We start from the raw sequence: 26939 nt of genomic DNA, 5'->3' as shown, positions 1-26939 counted from the left end.
CAATGAAAAACACTTATCTCCAAAACAGCAACTTTACAGGAGAGAGGAAAAACCTTGTAAACTTTCAATGGAAGTCAATGTAAAAAGAGTTTATTTCAGGTTATTTTGAAGTGTTTCTATTTATCCGTTCATTAAGAAATTTTGGCACAGTGTAAGGGACAATTTGTCTGTTTAAATTATGTAGTAAACTAAAAATCAACAAAAATGGACATTCTGGAAAAAAGTAAAATACCACCTAAAAATTATGAATTTCTTTGGTTTTACCAAATTAAAAACCTGGAATATAATAAAGAGGAAGATGGATGATCATGAATGAAAAATATGAGTTAATGTCACGAGCTTCTTTTAAAAGGCCTTGGAGCAAAGCTAACTGCATTTCTGTCATTTTCTGACGGGTAAACCACCTGCCCAGTGGCAGCAGTGGATCGTGCTTCATCTCGAGTAGCAGACAAGAAGCAGCAGGAACTTCTTTAGCAGAAGAAAACAGAGACTGAGGTAATAGAGCGAGGATCGCTCTGAGCTCTGGCCCTGCTGTACACCTGATTCCACTTTACACCTCATTAAGAACAGTTGTTAGACAGCTTTTTTAAGCCTCAGGCTCAAAGATCTTGGTGCCACATGGTCACATTAATGTGAGGCCTCAAATTTAAAGCTTATTCTAAAGCTAAAGCAAGAGTTATCTGTGCAATGATCGACTCACGTAATTACCAAGGAATCCATCCATAGAATTACCTGGAAAAAGGTATATCGGTAACACTTCCTATGAACCCTGTATTCATAATGCATTATGAGTGCATTCATAATGCACTATATGACATGCATGATACCTTATAATGACTGTAATAAGCCTGTATATTAGCTCATAAGTACTTACAGCAACATTCATAACACATTATAAACTACAAGTAAAATAGTTTATAAAGAAAAGGCTTATAATGTCTTATAATAGCTGTTCATAAGAACATTACACAATGTAGGGTTGTACTGCACTATAACACATACAGTATTTGGTATACTTTGGTATAATGCATTATAATATGCAGCTATGATTTCTCAAATTAAGCTTTTTTTAAAAGTAAGTAACACATTATAAAGCCTATAAAGCATTATGAGTGCTCTTTAGTGGCTTTAAATGAAATGAGTTTTCATATGCTTTTTAAACATGAAGTAAATGTTATTATGCCTTACTGTAGGCATTTGAAAACGAACTTCACTCAAATCCACTAAAGAGCACTCATAATGCTCTAAAAGACATTACAATGAGGCATAATAACATTTACTTCATGTTTAAAAAGCATATGAAAACACACTTCACTTAAAGTCAGTAATGACTGTATATAAGGCTTTATAATGTGTTATGTAAGAACATAAAGGCTTTTTTAAAGCTTATTTAAAGACATAATGCAGCTAATTTACCTATTATCTAGAAAAAATATTTGTGATAAGCAACTTTATCTAGAAGATATTTTATTAATACTATAAAAAATGACTTTGTTCCCAAACGTCATCAATGCCCCTTTTAATCCGGTGTGTGTGTGAATTTTACCAGTCAGGTATTAAGGAACAGTAAAGCCACTCTGCTGAAGTACAGCTTAATAAAGGAGTTTTAGTTTAGTTCTCCATCAGTATTAGCATTAGCTGCTAACCACATAAAGCGTTAGCTCTTTAGCCATCCAGAGGTGAGTATTATTGGTTTGTACCCTACTGCTTACCCTGGATAGCACTGCTGGAGCAGCAATAGCATTAATAGCTTTGATAATAGCTTCACAGCAGAGTAAACTTAACTGCTCATTTACGCTGTGAAGAAACAAGAACATCAATGTTGTTGCATTGCCAAGATAGCAATGAACGTCTATCGATTGACTGTTGTCAGGGTTTTAATCAGTCAGTGGCACAACTCTGTTTGTTAAAAATAAATAAATACAGAGTGAACCCAGAGCTCAACTGCAGAGTCCTATTCTAACACTTCTAATGCAGCACTAATGTAAACTATATCCAGTATAACTCCTGCACTGGCCGGATCTGTGGAACTGTTTCCAGAATCCCGCTCCTTCCCTAAAGAGATCATGTGTGTTTGTTTGCCAGTGTGTAACTCTCTGTCTTTGTAAAATAGTGAATAAAGAGAGGAAGCAGAGAACTGAATGAAAGCTCTAATGATCAGACTGTTTCCTGTCTTCACATAAATGCTCAATCACTGCTCTAGGCTGAAAAAGAAATATGGTAGTGCTGGGTTTCCCACAATGCATTTCATTGGCCTCCTCAAAGCTTTGGCAGGCTTTCTCTAGAGGGGGTCACTGACCTTTGCATTTTCAGTCTTAAAATAGATATTTCAAAACGCGTTTGAATTGTGATGACAGCTTTGTTTTTTTTTGTTTGCAGCTGCATTATGTTTTAAAGTAGACAACAGCTTTCTGAGTACTGTGCAAACTAAGAAATTATTAATGGATACTTAGTGATTTATTAACAGCATCATTTAATCATTACAAACAAACAACAGGTGCATCTAAAAATTAGAATATCATTGAAAAGTTACTTTATTTCAGTGATTTAGTGCAAAAGGTGAAGCTCATTTATTATATAGATGTATTATAGGCATGTACTATTTCTCTGTTTTGGCATAGTTTTAAATAAACCAATCAGCATGTCACTTGCCATTTCCTTTAGGAGCCAGGTGTGCTCTGACTCTCCACTTTGGTGGATTGCTGTTTCTCATTTATGCTGTAAAGGAACAAGAACATCAATGTTCCTGCATTGCCAAGATAGCAATAAGCCTCTAACGATTGACTATTGTCTTGGTTGTATTCAGTCACTGACGCAGCTGTGTTTTCTATTGCCAAGATAGCCATACGCCAGGGATTTAGTTGAACACACCTCACTTCCAGACCACCACAGACTGTTCGTGGGGTGTAAGATAGCAATGAGAATCACAACTTGTGTCTTGTGGTGCGTGTAAGATAGGGCCTAATGTTTCTTTAACTGTATAAGGCCCAATCCCATAGTAGTTTGTTTTAGTAGCTAGCCAGGTAGCTAACTTTTCCGTTCCATCTTAAATGGTGCAACAGAGAGCAGGGGATGAAGCATTTAAGGTGGAATGAAAAAATAAAATGAAAGCTAATCAAAGCTCATTTTCGCTTCCCATTACAGAGGAATTAAAGAATGAGCAATAATAATACATTTTTGCACTGTCTTCCTCCTTTCTGAAGACATACAAAAAAATACTCACTAAAGTTAACTAGTTAAACAGCAGCAGCTAGGTTGCTGAACTTTAGTGCTTTAGCTCCTGATGGTGTATCGGGTATGTAAAGGCTTTCTTAATTCTTAGGTGGAGGGTGTCACAGAGACAGATTTTACTACCACGCAAACCACGCAATTGCTTGGGGCCCCCAGAATCAGGGGGCCCCCTGCTGGTCAACAGGTTGGCAAAAAAAAAAAAACAGGAAAAAAAACCTGCATTATTTATTTTTTGCTTGACACCAAAAGACACCGTACATGCAAGTTTAGCTAGGCGAGGTAGACTAAGGTAGCTTTGGTACAACCATGAAATGGTCTTATCTCAGCAGTGCCCGAAAAAGAAAGAAAATTAAGGAAAGGAAGTCCAGCACAGAAAGATTTAAAAAGCACACCAATTTTTTCGCAGCAGCAAGTGCCGATCTCGGGGGCTGTTTGCAATGCGTAGTTTCAGTTTCATTATTGACCCAATCAAGTTGGATACTCTACAGACAGGCGATACATTAAGAATCATGAAACTTATTTTGCTTTAATTTAATTTTCTTCTGCTATTACCAAACACAATTCTGGTTGTGTTTACATAAACATAATACCATCTCCTGCAGTGTGACAAAAAGCAAATCAATAATTTTGAGTGTATGTATAAATGCTCTCCACTCACCCCCTAATTTGACATATTACAGTAACTGCTCAATCAAATGTATAGGTTAACATGTGGTGAAGAACATTGGTATATACATTGTGTGAAACTGACACCAATAAATCCATAATTCCTGCTATTTACTTACTTAGAAGTATTTTTTTCTCAGTAGTATAGTCACTGTGAAGTGTGGAGAATAGTTTTGCGGTATATTGAATTTCGCTGAATCGCAGTTTTGAGATATCACCATTATCATTAATTTACCACAGCTGAAAGGTGCTGGAAAAAAAAATTAAATAGGCCTTGAAAGCGTTCGAAAACATTCCTTAGGGCCCCAGAACTTCCAAATCTGCCCCTGGGATTTCACCCCTTCCCCTTGAAACAGAAATACAAAAAGAAGGGGTAGGGGTAAGTGGTAGGGCCAAAGGGTGAAATGAGATTGGGAATAAGTCTCTCTCTTTAGCCCCTGGTTCTCTCTTTCTCTCTTTTTCTCTCTGGTTATTTTGTTGTGTTGCCAAGTATCAAAACAAATCTCTCACACTCTATCCCCCACCTCCACTTCCACTCATCCAGATTCACTGCAGCTCCTGTTCTCTGCTCTTAGGTCACACTCCCAGGACCGGAGTGTTTACAGATACCCTCCTCCCGGGCACGTGTTCAGAGACGTGGAAAGAGGGAGAAAAAAGGAAAAGAATAGAGCAGATCTGTGTCTGGTTTGAGCGAACCCTCCTCAGCTGCTGCCATTCGCCATTGGCCAGCCCAGCGACCAATAAGTGGGTGGGGAGGTGGACTTCCTGTGGGCCTGCTGTATGGGGCCTCTTTGTACAATCCTCCTGACCTCTCCCATGGTGTTTATTTTATGGGGAAAAAAGGGAAAACCAGCTCAGCGGTTGAGGAAAACAGCGAGGTGGCGCGTGTGGTATTTGGAAGTGTGCCTGGGCCTTGTTTCACCAGAGCGTGCGTGATTCGTGGAAGGCTTTCAGGTTCTGTGAGCCCTGCCAAGACACGCCCCCTGGTCCTACTCATACTGTACTCAATATAGCATGCGTAGAAGGAGCTGCAGGAGCTGCATAGTAAAATATGCAGTAGAGAAAGTATAGGCATAAAGGCTCTAGTAAAATAAAAATAGATTAGAAAAGCATACTATGCATTATTATGCGATAGTGCACTATGATATAAATAGTATATTTAAAGCGTGCTAAAATAAAATGGAACAACTTTTTTTTTTACTTATTATTATACTTTAATTGTATATAAAAAAAGTACAAAATCTTACTTAAATTGTGCTAAGTGCCTTTAAACTGTACTAAAATTGAACTATTTAAAATATACTTTTTTTAAACATTTAAACATACTACTTCATTTACTGTATGTAACCCCATATTTGAAATATTCTTACAGTAAACTTATAATTTTACATTTAATGAGTATTACAACTGTATCACTATTATTATACACCAGGTATATTAGAAATGTACTAAGATTTGATGTTAAATATATGTAGCACACTTCTAGTATACTTTATTGGGTATAAAAATATATTTTAATACACTGTACTACAATTTTTAGCGTGTTACAAATTTACTAAGTTTTATAAATGTAGTAATTTCATTTAATTAAAACACTTTGCTAAAAATGTACTTTGCAAAAAGTATATTTTGAAATACATATTTTAGAAGTCTATTAAATTTCATTAAACCAAATGTCATAGTAGTCTATTTTGTAAAAATACACTATATTGTACTTTTTAAAAAGTATGATCAAAGTTTACTTTCAAACATTTGATGAAAGCATAATATTAATCTACTTTTAATATAATTTAAGTAAGTACATAAATCTGTCAGTATATTTACAGCATCTTTAGACATTTCTCAATATGTTTTAGGTACAATTAAGTACATATATAAGTATACATATTTTTACCAGGAGGGTCACTAAACTTCTTGATTTTAGCTGATTTCACCCTCAGTTCAAATTTGAAAAATGCTAAAAAAATAAATAAATAAACATGGGGGCACTGGGTGATGTATGGGTTTAGAGGTAGGGCAGGAGGCAGAGCCAACTGACTTAGCTGCAGCACTTAGCCTCTGGTAGCAGCGAGATGATGATGGTTGGACGTCAGCAGGGAGGGCGGGTATTATGATTGATTGACTGATTTGCATATTGTGAGGATCCACGTACCAAAGTACATGGAAAAAACATCATCCACACCTATAGCACAGTTCAACCAGAGAGGGCGCTGCAGAGGCAAAAATAACTGCAATAAAAGCGTTTTTTAAAAGTTAAAAATATGTTTATAAACATTTTAAGCAGGAATATTATGTTTTATTACTTCTAAGACACACATTTCAGCGTCTAATGGAAATAAAATATGGTTTAGGGTTTAGTAGATTTTCAAGATTAATTCGATTCAAATCTAATTCATTCTTACCAAGTAATTCCTCTTTAAAGTGCATCACACACCTAAGAGTCACATGTCTAAGAGACAGGACAGGCTGGTATGGATGTTATCAGTAAAACCATCTACATGTGTCTGACACCTGATGATAGAGATTAAAATCAGCTGAAAGGTGCAGTTTTAAAAAGATCACAGAGCAACAGGAGTAGTAGGTAGTTATGTTTATATGTAAGAAATACAAAAAAAAAAAGATTAAAAAAGCATAATTTTAGTCAGTTATGCAGAAATGTAAATCAAATAACACAATTCACTAAATACAGGAAAATAAAATTCACATTTTTCTTATTTTTCATTTATTATAGCCTTAAATTGTTAGCTTAAGTCATTTTGCTTTGTTTGGCACTCTCTCACTCATTATTATCAGATAAGCGCCTAAGAAAAGTTGCTTTCTGGCGTCCTCTTGTGATTAAAACACGACAAAACTACGATCCAGTGAATAAGAAACAACAGAGCTGAGAAAACCACACTGTGTTGCCCTCTGCTGGTGCGGGCGTGAAGAAGAACACGTGAAAACTTCACGGAGACAGACAACACTTACTATTCACAGTGATTATTACTACTGATTACAAACTGATTATTCATTATTAGAGATGTATAGTAACAATTAAAGTAGAGCGACTCCACTACTTAAGTACAAAAATACTAAATCTGTATCTACTGAAGTATTATTTACATAATAATTATTATTTATTATTTGAGTACAAGTACTTTTACTTGTATCGTATGCAATAATATCGCCGAATATTTTAACGCTAAAAAAAATCCATATTGTGAAATTCATGAAGAAAGAACTAATAGAAAAATCTGCAGGATAAAAGTGCAGGATATTTATTGCATGCATATAAACTATAGACAAACAAAAGTAAATATAGTAAACAGCAAAATAAATACAAAATATACTACTTTCACGAATTTCACAATATGGATCTTTTTTAGCATTAAAATATTTGGCGATATTATTGCATACGATACAACCTAGTGTGGTTTAGTTTAAAACACATGTATTAAAAAAAGGGCACTTTAAAATGATGAGTTTCTTTGATTTTACCAAATTGAAAACCTCTGGAATATAATCAAGAGGAAGATGGATGATCACAAGCCATCAAACCACCAAACTGAACTGCTTGAATTGTTGCATCAGGAGTAAAGCAGCATAAAGTTATCCAAAAGCAGTGTGTAAGACTGGTGGAGGAGAACATGATGCCAAGATGCATCAAAACTGTGGTAAAAACCTAGTAAAATCTGCAGGGGTATTCCACAAAATAACCCTATATTATTCCACAAAAACACGTTTATAATACATATGTATGTGTTTTAAACTAAACCACACTAGGTGGCAGCAAACCTCCAACAATCTATAAAAACACACACATATGAACATAGATTTGAAGGAATTAGTTGAAGTGTTATAAGAAAAATAAGAAATAAGAAAGCAGAAGGTGTTTCAGGAATAGCTAACAGATAGGATTACTTTGACAAACCACTGAAAAGCACTATAATTCAAAGTCACATTCATAATTATCACAATTAAAACACAAATATTTTACATATTTTTCAGTCCTGTCCTGTCCGCAGTAGAGAATGTGTGAAGATTTTAAGATTTTTTTTCAATAAAAAAAATTATCAATAGAAACTTGATCTCAAGAGATGTTTGCAGGAAGCATGGGGAAAACACTTCTTCAGTTGTTAGTTTTGGTTTAGAAACATACTTAAAGAATTGGAAGAAGAAGAAGCAAACATTTATCGAAAAGTAATAAATACTTTTCTGTCACTGTAACTTTTCTTTTATTTAAAGTGATAGTTTTTAAACAGATAATCCCTTGATACTTTGAAAACAGCTAACAATTTTTGGTTAATAAAACATTTCCTAATTTTTACATTTAACATTCTTACAACAATCAATCTGTCAACTTTGCTGTCAAGTTTTTAAAAGTTTTTAAACATTCTGGTAACATCACTACAAAGTCACTTTTTTAATTTTTAGTTTTGGGAATGCTAATTTTAGTATTTCCGTAATGTTAGTATTCATCTAGCTGCGAACATTATCTAGAAATGTTATGTAAATAGGCTCCAAGTGCTGCCACTATGATCGGGAGATTGCTAGTTTAAATCCCAGTCATGCAGCTTGCCATCAGCTGCCGGAGCCCTGAGAGAGCACAAAGCTGCGTCTGTGAGCTGTTGTATCAGAACCGAGTGATGCTACTCGGCAATGCTGCATCAGCAGCAGTTCAAAAAGAGGCGGAGTCTGACTTTACATGTATCAGAGGAGGCATGTGCTAGTCTTCACCCTCCTGGTGTTGGGGCATCACTAGTGATAGGCCTTTTAAATTGGGGAGAATGTTCCTGGAATGTAATTTCTAAAACGTTACAGGCTAATCTTCCTGAGCGTTCTCTGTTAGCTGGGAAAACTTAGCTGGAAATTTGATCTCCATTGTTCTCTGTTGTTTATGATTTGCATGCTTGTGTTAGAGATACAGTCTTGTCAAAAAAATTCTTAACGTTCTGTCCATCTCTCTTTCTCTTTCTCCCTCAGCCTGCAGCTCCTCTCAACATGAACCATTACGCCACTAAGAAGACGGTGGCGGAGAGCATGCTGGACGTGGCTCTGCTGATGGCTAACGCTTCTCAGCTGAAAGCAGTGGTGGAACAAGGGCCCGACTTTAAATATTACATCACTGTGATCGTGCTCATCTCCGTCTCGCTCTTCTTCCAAGTGATTGTTGGGGCTCTCTTTGTCGTTATGGGTGAGATTTTACATATAAGATTTAAATTAAAGTGTGGTAGCTCTTTCAAGCCTTGGACAATGTGAGCTTCTGCACAATCATTTCCCAGATCATTTAAAAAAATATCACTCCTTATGACTTAAGCATGAATGGGAAAAGCTAAAATGACATTGCCTAAACGTGCAGATACTAGGCCGTATTTTTGCAATATTTCAGCGAACCGTCAACCATGTACATGCGCAGCTTGATTTAGGGTGTGTCAGTGTGCCTTTGCTATCTTAACGACAGGAAAAGTATGCCTTGCATAGCTCAAAACACGCAAAAGGCCTGTCATCTACTAATTCTTTTAATTAATCATGGGTGTGTTTTGGGTGTAACATGCAATAAACCAATCAGCATGTCACTTTCCTTTAGGAGCTAAGTGCACTCTGACTTTGGTGGATTGCTATTTTAATGGTTTCTCCAGCATTAAGGCTGGGTGCAGTAGCATAAGCATTAGCTGCTAACTGCAGTGCTAGCTCTATTGCCCGAGGTGAGTATATTGGACTGCAGTTTGTGTGTTTGCCATGTTAAAACAAGCTAGCTAGCGACTAGCGGTTAGCGACTAATGCTAATGCTGCTGCACCCAGCCTTAGTGCTGGAGAAACTTCACTGAAAACTCACCCTTAGACAAAATATTGGAAATCTAAGCTTACTGTAAACGGAAGTGCTTTACTCACTCAAATAAACAGTTTTCAGAAAAGAAATCTGTGGAGATTAACATCCAGTGCTCACTTGACTTTAAAAGGAAATGTTTTATTTTTTATTTTTAAGACTTACAATTTTGTTTACTCAGGTGCTTCCCCATTTAAAAGGGAAACATGTTCACACCCTTACTCACTTTAAAGTAGTCATCCTAACTAGTGTCGCTTACTAATTCGCCTTATAATATACTTTTATTCATAGTGCACCTTATAATCCGGTGCTCCTTGCCACTCACACAGTGGGTGGTAATGATTGTGACTGGTGGTGTCTGGCTAGAACTGTCCATGTGAACAGACAAGTAACTTAGATCCACATAAATCATAAATCAGATAATAAATCAGATAATTAATCCACATACAATGCAGGGGACCACAAATGCATATCCAATTGGTCAGTGCAGCGTTATTTAGCTCATATGGGACATGGCTAAAGTCATGGGACATGATACTTTGTCAGTAAATTAAACATCAAACAATTTGTATTATTATATGTTTGCACACATACTTCAGAAATAATGGAAAGTTCAATAAAATCAGTGAACTTAAACCCTCTCTGTCCTTTTTCTCTCATCAGCGCGTAAAGATCTTAATAACGTCGCCAATCAGAGGAAGCTGGACATCATCAATAACGTGGCTACAGTGCTGGTTTTCCTCACAGTCATCATCAACATCTTCATCACTGCTTTCGGTGTGCAGAAGACAGGCCTCTACCCCCAGCAGTGAGCTCACCACCGGCTGAAATCACGTCATCTTGTGGGTGAAGGCCTTGCAGTAGTTATTACCATCATGAATATGTAAATGAGCTGTGCATTGTGGCAATAAATCTGAGAGTGCATTTATCATGTATGTTAATTGTGCTTGTGTATGTTAACAGGACCTCCATTCCAACAGAGAACTCTGGAGCCCAACCTTCAACCCAGCCAGAAGAAAAGAAACTTTAATGCATAAATGCTCCTCTTTATTATACTTAGAACAAAAATATAATAGCTTCTAGTAAATGCATGATTTTAATATTTTGCTACATGACAGCTCAAACTCATTATCACAAGCTTTATTTATTTTATCTATTTTTAAGTTACGATGCTTGAATTTCCTTTGCTCTGTTTGTTGCCAGTATTGTTTGTCTGTTGTTTTAATCACAATTTATTCTTAACATTAATTCAGACAAGATTTTATATTTAACAACATTGTAAAGATTTTTTTTATTTTCTTCCTGAAAATAATAAAGACATTTTATAAACTTTCAATGCTAATGAATGAGAATCAGCATTATACCCCACCTAGAATTCAGATTTATTTGTTTATTCTCACATTTAAATTATTAAAATAAATAAAATATAATATGTTATGTATAATGAAGTGTCTTGAGTCTTAAACATTTGGTGACAAATTGATTAAACATTATTTATCAGTGTGATCATGTACAGTTTCCATTATATTTTCTTGCACTGTAATTTATTCACTATGAAATTGTTATTTTTTTGTGAAGAATCAACAACAAGTGGGACACAATCGTGAAGTGGAACGAAATTTATTGGATATTATATATTTTTTTTAGAAATAAAAAACTGAAAAGTGGGGCGTGCAATATTATTCAGCCCCCTTTACTTTCAACGCAGCAAACTCACTTCAGACGTTCAGTGAGGATCTCTGAATGATCCAATGTTGACCTAAATGACTGATAGTGATAAATAGAATCCACCTGTGTGTAATCAAGTCTCCATATAAATTGTAGACAATTAATGTTAGAAAATAAAAAAATAAGAAAAGCTAGAAGCTTTTGTTTTGTTGAAAAGAATAGATTCAGACGAAAGACTTGTTTATTAATATGTAATATTAGCAGTTTTTTATTAAAGATAGAAAGCTTATATTTTAAAATTGCATTGCAGATAATTAATGTTAAAAATAAAAAATAAAAGTTGAACTCTTGACTCCTTTAACCTGTTCCGTTGAAAATAACCAGTTCAGACGAAAGACTCGAAAGTTCATTATTGTTTAATACTAAGAGTGTTATGATTTTTTTTATTAAACATGGAGAGCTTATATTTTGGAATTGCATTGCAGATAATAAAAGAAAAGAAAATTTAGAATTTTGACTCCTTGATCCTGTTGTATTGAAAAGAACCGATTCAGGCGAAAGACTCGGAGGTTCATTAATGTTAATATTCAGTGTTTTAATTTATTATTAATTATTTAAATTGAACATGAAAAGCATATATTCTGTAATTGCATTGCATATAAATAAAGTTTAATATTTTTAAAAAGAAAAGAAAATTTGTACTCTTGACTCCTCTTGATCCTGTTCTATTGTAAAGAATCGACTCAGATGAACTGAATCACTCAGGAGTCGGCCGCCTTTAATGAGCAGCGGGAGCGCGCATCCCGAGTCCTTACGTCACTGAAGCGCCCAGGCTCGGGGAGCTGCTGGTAGTGCTGGCGAGAGAGGGAGGAAAGAAACAAGTAGTGGAAAAGAAGATTTTTCTCCGTTTAACGGATTTATAACTTATAACGGCGCGTGCGGGAGGAGAGGAACGGGTTTGGGCTGCTGTGTGAACCGGATGAACCGGATCTGTGAGAAGGTAAAAGCGCTTTTTAAAGTGTTTTTAATGGGGATGGCTAGGTTAGGTTAGTAGCTGTATACAGACAGCTATAGTGAGGTTGATTAGTCCTGTAGCTACTCAGATATAGAGCTATAGTCGTTTGGAGGCTACTGTCGCGCGTTTTTAACAGAGGAAACGCCTTTGTTGGCGTTTAAACAGCTGTAGAAAGTGTATTTCTCGTGAACGGGGCTCAGTTCGTTCAGCTACAGTGCGAGACTGGTTGTGAAATGCTCTGTTGCTCGAGTAATGGAGGAACGGGAGGATCGGGAGGAGGGAAAAGCGGAGAAAAAAGATCTCCAGCAGGGCATAGGTGTCTCCTTTAATTGCTCCCTTTCGTGTATCTTCTGCTAGGTAGCTTTTAAGCTAAAGCTGGGGTCGTGTCATGAACTGGGGGGCTGTTTTGTGGACGATTCCGTGTCTTGTAGCCTGTAGCTTTTAGTTGTTAAATCTGGAGTAACGTTAGCTCAAAGGAAGCAGCAGCAGCCTTTTCAAAGGGTGCTCGGTTCAGTTTCAGGGGCTTTTAGCTGCTTTCTGCTTATCTTTTTTCTATTTTCTCCCTTTTCTTCACTAAATTAAGGATATCTAAGCGTAATTTAGGCTTTAAACACTTCATAACAAGGATATTTATGGTGTAAAGTAGTTGTTTTCTTGCTTACTCAGCATCTTTTAGCTCTAGTAGTTTGCTTAGTTAACGTTAGTTAGTTACTCAGCAGTGTTGACACGTTGAAGTTGAACAGTTGAGTAGTTTAGGTTTTAATCTAGCTAAAACTACAGTTATCTCAGCTTTATATTGTATTAAACAAGTAAGTTGTATTATATAATCTATTTTCTTTTAGTCGAGATGCATCCTGACTCAAAAAAAAAGACTTTTATCCTGCTTAGTAATGGTTTCAAGAACCCCTCCCATTAGCATTTTAGTATAGTAGTAGCCTTGTGTGCTACTCTCCACTCTTGTCCACTGATTTCGGACGATTCAACAGGTTATATATTGGAACAGACATTTGCTATAAGCTATATTTCTGAATTTTGTATTCATTTAACAGCTCTTTTGACTAGCATAATGTGTTTTTCCCTTTGAGTTTGATGGTAAAGCTGGTCTACAAGTGTGTGTTCATTCAATCTAAGCAAGCTAATCAACCAGCATAGCCAAGTGTGATTAAATATAAATAAAATATATTAACCTACGTTGGTTAACAGCAAGTTTATCAGTATATAATGTATGTCTTTCACTGAATTTGCAGCTTTTCAACCACTTTGGCCATCAAAGACCAGTTAAGACCACCTAAAACCCAGCTAAAACCTGGCTTCACAGGTTAACACTTTCCTTTTCTTCTGTTCTTCACTAAAGAGCAGGATTATCTGAGTTTTATTATGGCTTTAAACACTTCATAACTAGAATATATTTGGTATAAAGTAGTTGTTTTCTTGCTTATTCAGCATCTTTTAGCTCTAGTAGTTTGCTTAGTTAACGTTAGTTAGCTACTCAGCAGTGTTGACATGTTGAAGTTGAACAGTTGAGTAGTTTAGGTTTTAATCTAGCTAAAACTACAGTTATCTCAGCTTTATATTGTATTAAACAAGTAAGTTGTATTATATCCTTTATTTTCTTGAGTTATGACTCTAAAAAATACTTTTTATTCTGCTTAGTAATGGTTTCAAGAACCCCTCCCATTAGCATTTCAGTATAGTAGTAGCCTTGTGTGCTACTGTTCACTCTTGTCCACTGATTTCATACTAATCAACAGGTTATATATTGGAACAGGCTTTTGCTATAAGCTATATTTCTGAATTTTGTATTAATTTAACAGCTATTTTGACTAGCATAAGATGTTTTTCCCTTTGAGTTTGATGGTTTAGCTGGTCTACAAGTATGTGTTCATTCAATCTAAGCAAGCTAATCAACCAATATGACCAAGTATGATTAAATATAAATTAATTATGCTAACCTACGTTGGTCAACAGCAAGTTTATCAGTATATAATGTATGTTTTTCACAGAATTTGCAGCTTTTCAACCACTTTGGCCATCAAAGACCAGTTTAGACCACCTAAAACCCAGCCAAAACTAGGCTTCCCAGGTCAACACTTGCCTTTTCTTCTGTTTTCTACTAAAAAGCAGGGCTATCTGAGTTTTATTAAGGCTTTAAACACTTAATAACTAGAAGATATTTGGTGTAAAGTAGTTGTTTACTTGCTTATTCAGCATCTTTTAGCTCTAGTAGTTTGCTTAGTTAACGTTAGTTAGCTACTCAGCAGTGTTGACATGTTGAAGTTGAACAGTTGAGTTGTTTAGGTTTTAATCTAGCTAAAAGTACAGTTATCTCAGGTTTATGTTGTTTAAAACAAGCCAGTTGTATTATATAATCTATTTTCTTTGAGTCCTGATTCATTCTGACTCTAAAAAAGACTTTTTATTCTGCTTAGTAATGGTTTCAAGAACCCCTCCCATTAGCATTTCAGTATAGTAGTAGCCTTGTTTGCTACTGTCCACTCTTTGGACTTCTCAGCCCACTCTGTACTGCAGTCTGCCAAATGTAAACACACTGACCTATCTATATCTACTATCTACTGCTTCAAACAAACACCCAGAAGCCATGTGAGGCAATCTTCACATTATTTTAGTTAAAGATCATCAGTGAACTCCTCAAGTGTTCATTTTTGTTCAGAGTGTAGTTTAGAAGAGGCAGTGGATTTTACACGAATCAACAGGTTCTATTGGAACAGGCGCTTGCTGTAGCTCTATTTCTGAATATTTGTGTTTATTTCACAGCTTTGGGATCTGGCACACTGATGCAGTATTACTCAGATTTATTAGTGTATCAGATGCTTGATTTCTGCAGGTTTCACACAACCTGATAAATGTGTTCGTTTGCTAGGTTATCTCTATGAACTGAGAGTGTGTGTGTAGGTAAAGTGAGGACACAGGGGTGATTGGGTACAATGTGGAAGTTTGTAAATGTGTGATTTTTACGTGCATGTATTTTAGCTAAGTGTAAAATCTGAAAATATGATCACTGCCACAGTAGTATGTTTTTTTATGTTGGTTTGTTTTAACTTAGTCTTTTTACATTTCTTTTATAATGTCTTGTATTGATTTATTATTAATTTATTTATTATGTGACGACTCGGATACATTGTAAATGAGGGCCACCCTTAATGTACTCAGAGTTTAAATAAAGGTTAATTGATAGTACAGGGTGTGCCATATCGTATCGTACACAATAAAATCACCAACATTTATGAATATCGTGAATGATATTATACCCTGAAATATCGTGCCATATCGCCCACCCCTAATTATCACATCAGGATATTACTTTTTTTTTTTTTTGCTGTTTTTAACAAAAGAAAAATTCACACTGTTCTCATTTCCCATTATACATCTACTAGAGACAGATTATATCTGTCCAGTATCATTTGTTTTACTGTAATCCTGGATATATGGAGATACTTGGAGGAGCATTATTATAAGGATTATGATATTCTGGATCATTGACTTCTGTTACAAATCTGATAAAATTCTTGTATTGTTTAATATCTCAGTTAGTGGGGTGCCATATGAGATCATATGCAGTAAAAAAATCATCTTCATTTTGTTGCAGTAGTGTATTTTTAAATCATTTTTTTTGTTATATCGCCAAGAGTTTAGTTATACCAGAAAATACCAGAAAATGAGAGAAACAGCATAATAAATAGAGAAGATGAGATGATGTGCTAAAATCTGTTTGCGCATTGTGGAATAAAGTAGTGCATTCTGATGAGATGTTTTAACAGTATGATATTGTTCAGATGATTGAATATGAGATGATCACTGTGATTGACCAACTAAATAGATTCTGGCTTGATACTATTTATATAAATTGATGACTTCTGCTTTGTGTGAGACCTTCAGGTTCAAGCTGCTTTCACTGAGGTGAGGTGAGTGTGTTGTTCGTGTGTTTGAAGAGCATCGGGAAAGTGGTCTAGGTGTCATGGAGGAGATTAATGTCATGCTGCCCCGTAGTGTAAACACACCGTGTCCTTGTATTGTACACATTACAGGAAAGGATTAACTTTCTTCTCTCTGTCAGCCTGTGTTTCTTTTGGTTGTGTGGAAAATGCACTCATATATGTAGATGGTATCTTGTTTTTAAAGGGCCTGTATTAGAGGTGGGCGACCGATTATTCTAGTAATCCAGTATTCTACTGAAAAATCGATTTGATTAATCGATTAATCGGATAAAACATAAAATAAGAGATTTCATAAACTAAGAAATATTACTTAATAATAAATGACCAGTTGGTTTAATTTTTAAATTCACAACATACATTTCTGAATTGCACAAACAAATAGAAATAAATAAAACACAATATAGACATAAATGGCACAGGTCATAATTTAATAACTAATAAATTAATAAATTAAGTTAAATTATTTCAACTTAGGATTTCTTGTAAGTATTAAATATGGGGCATTAATTAATACTAAATCCAGAAACACTGGCTTTATGCTGTGCATCTTAGCTAAATGACAACACAGTAAGTTCATGGCCTGCTAACTTTAACATGTATTTATACATGTATGTATTTATAAATTCCGTGCTCTGCGTTTTTAAAATGAATTAAATGATTACTCGAGGCACAGAACATTAATCGATCAATTTTTAAATCTAATTAATATAAGTAGTATATTAGTAATATATATTTTAATGCAATTTTAAACTCGAATTACTCGAGTAATCGTTTCACCCCTATAATCAACAATGTGGATTAGGGGTGAGTAAAATCACTCTAAAATAATATTACGATATAATGGTATTTTCCCAATATGACAAAACACTGAATTAAAACGAAATATAATGTAATTTAATTATTGCATACAATGTATAACATGATAACTCTAACTGAGATATAAAAAAATACAAGAATCAAAAGTCAATGATCCAGAATGTCATCATACTAATAATATTAATAATGCACTCCATATATCTCCATATATCCAGGATTAAAGCTCACCTTCCGTCGTTTTTTCTTTCATTTTAAAATGTCTAGTTGTGGTCTCTAGTATGAATGAATGACATGTGAGCCGTTTTTGTAAACAAAAAGTGCTCAGGTGTCTCTGTATAGCCCTTTTTTAATGGACTGTTTTAGGGGTGTGTCCAAAATGATTCCAGCTTTGCTCATGAATATTCATACATGCAAACAGCATGCAAATATCTTTCCTCTGATTGGCTAGGAGCACTGCGACGCCCCTCCACCGCTCTGCCGCTCACTGCCTCCCACCTCCTAACTGATGAGCGGTGATGTTGCGTCGCTTCAGCTCCGCCTCTGGGAGTTTCTCGAGCCAAGGTGGGCTGGTCTGCGAGTTTCTGCCTACGTAGGCAGAAAGATAATTCAAAATTCACCCGTTTTTCGGAGGGGGGGAGGGGGGGAGGGGGGATTTCTTTGCTTAGCTCCTGCAGACAATGGGGGCTGCAAAACAGTTTAATGTGCAGGTGTACACATTCAACTTGGAGAGACCTACTGTATTCCACAAAAAACAAGAAAAATCAGATTTTCGCGGAAGGTGAGCTTTAAAGTAAAATAAATGATACCAGACAGATAGTCTGTTTCTAGTAGATATATAAAGGTGTGAATTTTTCTTTAGCTAAAAACAGCAAAGAAATGTGGAACCCTAATGTAATAATTAGGGGTGGGTGATATGGCACCATATTTCAGGGTATAATATCCAAATAATATACAAATATTTTTGACATTTTTCAGTTTGATATATCAGTTGCATCCTCTAAATCGTCCTGAACATTGAACATTGTTCTTGCCAACATTTCTAAACTGTAGATGAAAGCTCTTTTACTTTTTCTTATGTTGCAACTGAGAAATGCACTCTATCGCTGCTGGAGCCTAGGCTTTGGAATGCAGCCTACAAATGCATGTTTACAACAGTACACAAACGGGGAGCTCATACAGTAGTGCAGTTTGTATTCACTGCAGTGGTGTAAAAGTTAATGATACTCATCACCTTTAGAGAGCCCAGGAACACAAACACTAAAGCTATGTTCATATTACCAGGCTGAAGTGACTCAATGGGCTCAATGTGGCTCAGATCTGATTTTTTTTCATGGCTGTGTGAATGTGTAAAATCAGTTTTTTTTTTTCAAATCAGATTTGAGTCACTTTCATATGTGGTCTTAAATCGGATATGTAGCCGATCCACGGACATGCGTCATGAATGTGAACGGTCTGAATCTGAATTCATGCATCTTTTTCACGCTTTTACACATTAGCATTAGCACTGCGTGCTTCTCTCTCTTACCCTCACTGCATCTCTTGGTGCAGCTGTGCAGCTATAGCTGCAAAAAAACTGCAAAAGCAAACCGCCTGTCCTTTTTTCACCTCCTTTGACCTGAGCAAGAACTTCAGACCAGCTGTTTGCTGTTTCTCCACTCCAGCAAAAGATGCTCCACATATGAGCTGCTAACAAACTCATCCATTTCCCTTTATAAAGCTACGAGTCTCTCGTCTCTCTAATATGAGGATTTTTTGTTGTTGGTGAAGAAGGAGACGTTTATACAGGTATCAATGTGCAGCATGTGAGGCGTTTCAGGGACAGATTCGTTCACATTACACACAGATACAGATCACTTACATTTGTTAGGGACTAGATAGCCAAATAGATCTGATTTGAGCAATGTGGCTTATAATGTGAACGCAGCCTAATTCTAGCATAATGCTGTTTAAGAGCGAGCTTTTAAAGAAAATGGTTGTGAAAATTTAATTGTAACTTCTTAAACTTCTAGTGTAACTTTTTAGAAATAAAATATAACCAAAAATAATGTGTGTATTTAGAACATTGCCCTTCACAAGTCTTAAAAAAAGTACAAAAACTACAAGTATAAGTGAAATATGGGCACTTTATAAATTAGTGTATGCTGTGTAGAACTTGAGGGCAGTTGTTTCTAGGTGGGGTTCTGTGTTTAGTAACACCCTTCTCTTAAAATAGCAGACACTGATATTGTGGTTGCACAGTTGCACAAGTTTTAGATCAGGCGTTGCATAATTATCTACAAATAGCCCTCCCTGACTGAACACAGATTTGATTGGCTCTCTGGATCTTTAAATCAGCACATGTAGTTTAATAGCTTAAAATCAGGTTAAAAGCCCAGTTTATCAAACATGCCCTCTTTCCAGAGACACTGTAGGACATCTGGTTTGGACCCTTCCTTCTGACTGATTGCTTTACAACCAAGGGATGCATCATTGACCTGCTAAGCTTTTCTTCTTATCTCTTGGGGGGGTGGAGGGAAGAACTGTATGCGTGTGAAAGCACTGAAACAGAGGGATGAACTAATAAGATCAATATTTAAGAACAACTCTTCCTTTTCTGTTATACAGCTCCGAAGAAAAAAAAGAGCACTTAAAAACACTGATTTTCTTTGATTTTACCAAGTTAAAAACCTCTGGAATATAATCAAGAGGAAGATGGATGATCAAAAGCCATCAAACCAAACTGAACTGCTTGAATTTTTGCACCAGTATTCATCTAAAAGCAGTGTGTAAGACTGGTGGAGGAGAACATGATGCCAAGATGCATGAAAACTGTGATTAAAAACCAGGGTTACTCCACAAAATATTGTTTTCTGAACTCTTAAACCTTTATGAATATGAACTTGTTTTCTTTGCATAATTTGAGTTCTGAAAGCTCTGCATCTTTTTTGTTATTTCAGCAATTTCTGCATTTTCTGACAATATATTTATTTGGAATTTCGGTGAAATGTCTGTAGTTTGTAGAATAAAACAATAATGTCCATTTTATTTAAACATATACCTATAAATAGCAAAATCAGAGAAACTGATTCAGAAACTTAAGTGGTCTCTTAATTTTTTCCAGAGCTGTATTTTTATCTTCGCAGGTTAGTGAATAGGTGTTTCAACATGTAGCAACACATGCTCAATTTCTGAAGAAACCATTAAGCAGCGTTTTCTACTTTTCTGGCCTGTCAGATGCAGTAATTATACTATCTATTTTCTGGTCTACTTTAATACATAAGGTGCACCGGATCATAAGACACAGTTTAAGCAACACTAGTAAGGAACAAGGGTGTCTCCATGTGTAGTAAAAAAAAAAATCAGACTGTACTATTTCTTCAGTACAGTCAAGTTTAATCTAGAGATATTCCTGTTGATTGGCCGTACGATTGCACAGAGAGCCGGGTGCATCTTGAATTCAGCTCTTCATATACTTCCCTATGTGCTCTGTATGCTACTGGAGGTTTTCTCTAGAGCAGGACTAGGAAATTCCAGGCCTGGAGGCTCAGATTCCTGCACATTTTTGTGCTTTTCCTGCTGGAAATCTCTGAGCAGGACTTCAGTAGAGCTTCAATGATTTGTCGGCGTAATCGACAAAGTCGAAATTGTATAATTATATGCATGTATATGTAATATATATACTTTGTAATTTTTAGTTTAACTAAACTTACTACAAAATTAGTCATTGGGCCTAAATGTTTAGCTGTCCTCACCAGTAGGAAGTTCCAAAGGAGTGCATGACAAAAAATAATCGCCTCTAATTGAACAAATAATGGACAGATTAGTCGACTACTAAAATAGTCATTAATTGCAGCCCTAGACTTTGGTCGAGTAGAGTTTGGAATCAGTGTGTTAGCTTACGCTAGAAATATACTTGATGTTCGGCCATGTCTTCCATAGACAGCCAGGTGCTTCATTAACTTCACTGTTCAGATACACCTGAGTATTTGCTATGTGTGTTCCTGGAGGCTTTAACTACAGCAGGGGTGGGTCATTTTAGACCTGGGGGGCTGGATTCCTGCACAATTCTGTGATTTTTCTGCCCAACACACATTTTGCTGAGTCAACTCACTTGTTAATAGCCTGGTTTAGTAGGGTTTAGTAGTCTGGCACTCATTTCCCAACCCCTGCAGTTATCACAATGTTTAAATAACATTACATTACATTTAGCAGATGCGTTTAGTAATAGAGGACATAAAGTGGCTTGCGAAAATATTCATACCCCTTGAACTTTTTCCTCATTTTGTCCCTTACAACCACAAACTTAAAGTATTTAAAATTATTTTATTGAGATTTTAAGTGATAGACAAACACTAAAGTATTGTTTAAGTTTGAAGTGGAACAAAAATGATACATTGTTTTAAAAAATGTTGTCAAATAAAAATACGAAAAGTATGATGTGCAAAAGTATTCAAAGGAGCTCATCAGACAGGTCAGACATTAAGTTGTGGGGAAATGTTTTAAAGCAGGGTTAGGTTATAAAAACATATCCCAAGCTTTAAGCATGCCAAAGAGCACTGTTTAATCAATATATTCTATAACTGCAAACTTACAAAGTAGTGGCCATTCATCCAAACTGACAGATCCATCAAGGAGAGCACTGGTCAGAGGCGCAGCCATATGAGGCCCATGGTCACTCTGGAGGAGCTGCAGAAATCGACAACTCACCCACTGGCCTTTATGGAAGAGTATCTTTTTCCAAATTGCCCTATTTTCTCTTTAATTGAAGTTGCTTTTAATAAAATCAGTCATTAAATTCCAGTTCCCAGTTTGAATCAATGATGGCTAAAGCCATTACTACACTACATTTGCACATTTTATACTTTTTCACATTTATAGTGTCAAAAATTTAACCTGTTACGGTATTCAATGTGTTTTCTATGATCGGGGAAGTTCAGGGAAACAGTCACAGTTTTGTTTTTGATGGCAATAAGCTGCTGAGGTCCAGTTAAAGCAATAAATACCCCAAACTCTGTACGCCCTCGCCGGCTGGGCCCGGACTGCAAGCCTGTATTGACCTCCCTGCTCCTTCCTGATCTCAGTGCTCTCTGAGAGTGGCCTGAGCACACAGCCCATTACTGATATTGTGACCTAATTAGAGCCCACACACAGTCAGGGAGCAGGACCTCCTGCTTCCACAGGAAAGAGCAGCCTCCTTGCAGGTATAGATTGATTATGAATATTGATTGGTTGACCCAGGCTCCCTCTGGGCTAAATGTCCAGAGAAAGTGCTGGTTTAAGATGATTGATTGAAGTTAAAGCACAAACAGTCTCACTATGTGTTGGGTTGCCTGTTATTTCCTTAGTATTCCTGATTTTAGGCAGCAAGTCATGCTTAAAGTTTGGAATAGCTGTGGGCGTGTGGACTGTGTTAAAAATGTGTGTTGATCATCCATAATATTAGCACCACTCACGGGTATGATTATCTTTGTATACAGCAACTTATGTGAAATATATTACACATTATGTCAAAGATATTAATGCTAGTATTGGTGGTGTGATATAATAACAGTTTGTTAAGGCTTGAGAAGTTTTATAGGGCTCAAAACTCTGGTCTAACTAAATAGACACATTTTCTACATTTGCTATCCCATTAATTCCTGCATAATTAATACTTTTACCATATTTTTTGCACTGTATTATAAGGCGCACTATCAATGAACTTCTCTTTTCTGGTCTATTTCCAAACAATAGATTATAAGGCACTATAATAAACTTTTAATTCAGCAGGTCTTGCTGCTGGGGGAGTTGGTGGGGGGTAACTAACTAAGTTAAGTAAAGCTAAACTAAGTAAACAAAACTGTAATAAAAAAAGACTTTATTTTAGAGTCAAACAAGCAGTAGAAATGAATCTACACATATTTCTCTCCTGAGTAAGTTTATTTACAGTAAGCTTAGATTTCCAAATTTTTCCAGTGTTTAGGCTGGAAAAGTCCCACATAGCTTGGATTAACATGGTAAATATGTAGCCTATAGTCCGATATACTCACCTCCGGAACAGCGAAAAGAGCTAGGGCTGTTAGTGGGTAATGCTAATGCTGCTCCAGCAGTGCTAGCCAGGGTTAGGAGCAGGCTACAGGTCGATAATACTCAACTCTAAACAGACAATTAGCAGTTAGCGATTAATGCTAATGCTACTCTAGACCCAGTGCTGGAGAACTAAACTGAAACTCCTGTATAACTCTGTACTTTAGAGGAGTGGCTTTACTGCTCCTTAATACCTGACTGGTAAAATTCGTACATAAGGAGCACTGGATTAAAAGGTGCATTGACTATTTTTGGGAAAATGAAAGGATTTTTGAGTGTGGCTAATAGTGCGGTGGGTGTTTTGGGTGTAATGTGAAATAAACCAATTAGTGTGCCACTTGCCAAGAGAAAGGTTTGCTCTGTCTTTGGCGGATTGGTATTTTAACTGTTATTGTGTATTCTGTGTATTGTTAACATAAAAGTTGGGTTTGTGCACTGCTGTATGTCCACGTGTATGTAACAAATATGGTTATACGCTCGTTGAGCACTCCGCGTCTGCATTGCAAAAATAGCAACAAATGTCTGATGATTGACTGTTGTCTAGGTTTATTTCAGTCAGTGGTGCACCTGTGTTTTCTGTTGCCAAGATAGCAATACGCCAGACCATCATGCCCACTAACCTCGACATATTCAAATGCTCTGTTGCTATTTAACCGCCAAAGGTGCAAGGTGTGAAAATGGGTAGACTGTTGGCGGGGTGCAAGGTAGCAATGAGCATCGCATTGTGCATTGAGCGGGGTGTAAGATAGGGCCTTATGTGTGTTATTCTGGCTTGTAAATGTAGAGATATTCAGCTAAACAAATCAGCATTGGGGCAAACTGCTCAATTTTGGTGAGGTTAAAAAAAACTGCTTTATCAGTAAAAACTAGTTTACAAATATGAAAGATATGAAATCAGTTCAGATGTCTGTGGTCTCATATGAGGTGTCACATGGTATGCCATGCAGAGTCAGTCTTGCTCAGAAGCAGAGATGTGCAACAGAAGAGACAAAGAGAGTCTTCAGCAGGAACGAACACATGAAACAAAAGGCTGCTGGCTGGAACAAATGACCCCCTCATAGCAGAATGCAAACAACTGCCTCTTTGATCTGGATATAATTATTCTCGTGCTTTGCCATCAGCAGCGTCTCAATATATCTGGATCTTTTTAATCTACCATATTTTTTGGACTATAAGGCGCACTTAAAATCCTGTGATTTTCTCAAAAATTGTCAGAAGGGCCTTATAATCTGGTGCACATTGTTTGAATTTTACCAGTCAGGTGTTATGAAGCAGTAAAGCCACTACAACAAGCACTGCTGGAGCAGCATTAGCATTAGCCGCTAACTGTGCTAAGCGCTGTCTCTTTCGCCGTTCAGAGGTAAATATCGTCGGACTGTAGTCTGAATGTTTTTACCGTGTTAAAACAAACTACATGGGATGAAATGCTACATGATATTGCCCTGGCTTACCAGAACATCCAGGGTTAGCGGTTAGCTGCTAATGATAATATTGCTGCACCCAGCCTTAGTGCAAATATGGAAATCTAAGCTTACTGTAAATAAACAGAAGCGCTTTACTCATTTCTTGCTTAATTAGAAGGAAAACATGACAGCACCCATGTGCCTTACTAGTGTTGCACAATGCTTTATTAATAGTGCAAAAAATATGGTACTATGATGAGATGTCTCAAAATGTGCAGTATTTTAATATACTGTTAATACTATAAATAATATTATAATATTTATACCAGGCAGTGAAGCAATGTTGAGTCCTGTGTTCCTGTTACTACAACAAAGTAAAAAAATTATTAGATATCAGCCCAAAAATCAGTACTCATCAGAAAAGTCTGTATATCTTGAGTCTTGTATACTAATATTTGTACTGAAGAGATGTGATGACCAGATGCCAGACTGGGCTATAGTGTACCCTAACCATCTGGACAGCTCAACAATATAACTGACTCCATACAGATGTTAAGTAGAGGGCATTGCCTGAATAGAGCAATGGTCTTCACTGAAATTCACTAGTGGCTTTGTGATAAAAGTAATCATTATTGATTTTTGTTGGGGCATGTGGACAAAAGAAAGTGTCTCTGGTTTTATGGGCTTTTTCACGGCAATAGTGAAAGCTTTACAAAAGTGATGAACTGTAACAAAATTTTAACACTGTAATTTACTATAAGGTTTCTGTCCTCTTGTTGTGTCTACTGAGCTTAGCTGTTAGCCTTTTGGTATTCACATAAGGTAAGGTACGGTCTTTAGTAAACCAAGCTAGGCGATATTGTAAAAACAAATTCTCAATATTCTGCAAATATATGAGCAATTCTTGATTAATATTTCATTTTTTGTAGTTTTTTTGTGCTATATAACAACTGATAGTTGACTGTTTTATTCAGTTTTTGTATTTTAGATAGTATTTTGTATTTTTAGCCAAAATAGCAAAAACAGCAGCAATTAGAGCTTTATATCAACTATGCAAACATTTATGTTAAAGGGAGTCAAAACTGTGCAAGCACAATTGAAAACTTGAATAAAGCCAACATAAGAACAAAAGTATAATTTGTAGCTTGTTTTAAGACCGTAAATGCCCAGATTACAGTCTGATATATACTCACCTCTGACTGGCGAAAGAGCTAACGCTTAGTGCGATTAGCGGGTAATGTTAATGCTGCTCCAGCAGTGCTACAAGCAGTTAGTACTCACCTCGGTGATTGAGAACTAAACTGATCTTTCTCTCAGATAAAGTTAATAATATATCTTTATTATAGTAGGATAGAGTTCAGTTTGTTAAGGCTCTAATTGTTCTATTATTTTGTACATGACTGTTCCTGTATTTTTTTATTATTTATTTTGTTATGTTGCACATTGCTGTTTTAAAAGTGCACATTGCGGCTACCAAGCCACTAGATGGCATTACATATATATCTTAATTAAATTATTTAAACTTGACCATTAGTGCCTAATGTGGTGTATTACAGATCACTTGTATCACTTTGCATCACTTATATCAAGCCCACCTTTTGAAATAAGATATTGTAAATTTGATGAATCAAACCAATGAATGACCATAGACTAATCTAAAACTGGCATAGACCTCTCTGCTGTAAAAAAAAAGAGAAAATCGAGAATTGAATCGAATCGTGACCCTAAAATCGAAAATAAAATCGAATCGAGGATTTAGAGAATTGATTGTAAAGCATCTTATAGTGCCAAAAATATGGTGATTGCTAAAAAATGTCCCACTCTATATGATTTTCATGACTTTCAGTTTTTTTTTTTTACAATATACTTTTATAGTAGTTTAATGACTAATTGCTAATAATATTGTACACTGGGGTTTCTACCATTTCTGGCTATTAACTGTTCTTAAAGAGCTTAAATGGCAAAAATAAAGGTGAGAAATAGGAGGTTTTTAAATGTTTGACAGGTAGTGTATTTAACCAGTGCTGGCTTTTGTTTCTGACTTAGCAAAAAAATCAATTTCAGTGCTTCACTATTAGAAGGGAGACGTGGGAATGCTCTGTGTAGGTGAAGATGGATAAAGATTGGGACAGGAGATCAGCTGCGTGAGGCTGAGGAGGTTTGTTGAGAGAGCAGCGTGTAGGTATTGGAAGCGAGCTGTCGGACTGAAGCAGACACAATGTGGCATGCGAGTGACCTACATACAGCCCGGTGAAGGAGGTTAAAAGGCTGATTATGCTGGAGTTGTTCATTAGGTCTTTATTTCCTCTCTGGGAGAAAGTGCCAGGCAGGCA

The 26939-nt window shown here is 36.2% G+C and overlaps 2 protein-coding genes across 13 annotated transcripts in view; both read left to right on the top strand.

Moving 5' to 3' along the window:
• ninj2 (ninjurin 2) overlaps positions 1 to 11209 on the top strand; it is a 51275-nt gene extending 40066 nt beyond the window's left edge. The window contains exons 2-4 of the mRNA XM_007233871.3: positions 8860 to 9070; positions 10367 to 10545; positions 10667 to 11209. Of these exons, the coding sequence (XP_007233933.1) occupies positions 8860 to 9070; positions 10367 to 10515 (360 nt within the window). The 3' untranslated portion in view covers positions 10516 to 10545; positions 10667 to 11209. The remainder of the gene's footprint in view (positions 1 to 8859; positions 9071 to 10366; positions 10546 to 10666) is intronic.
• Positions 11210 to 12173: 964 nt separating this feature from the next.
• Positions 12174 to 26939, top strand: part of erc1b (ELKS/RAB6-interacting/CAST family member 1b) — a 385708-nt gene continuing 370942 nt past the window's right edge. For 7 of the 12 annotated variants that reach the window (XM_022671805.2, XM_022671801.2, XM_049475049.1 and 4 more), the window contains exon 1: positions 12176 to 12371. The gene's annotated coding sequence lies outside the window, so the exon portion shown is untranslated. Of the gene's footprint in view, positions 12372 to 26939 lie in introns of all 12 variants that reach the window. The other 5 variants (XM_049475045.1, XM_049475043.1, XM_049475050.1 and 2 more) reach the window with 3 other exon arrangements.

Source organism: Astyanax mexicanus, chromosome 2 (assembly GCF_023375975.1).
Source record: "Astyanax mexicanus isolate ESR-SI-001 chromosome 2, AstMex3_surface, whole genome shotgun sequence".
NCBI lineage: Eukaryota > Metazoa > Chordata > Actinopteri > Characiformes > Acestrorhamphidae > Astyanax > Astyanax mexicanus.
The sequence above is the reverse complement of the archived record's forward strand: the minus strand, read 5'-3'. Positions and strand labels throughout refer to the sequence as shown.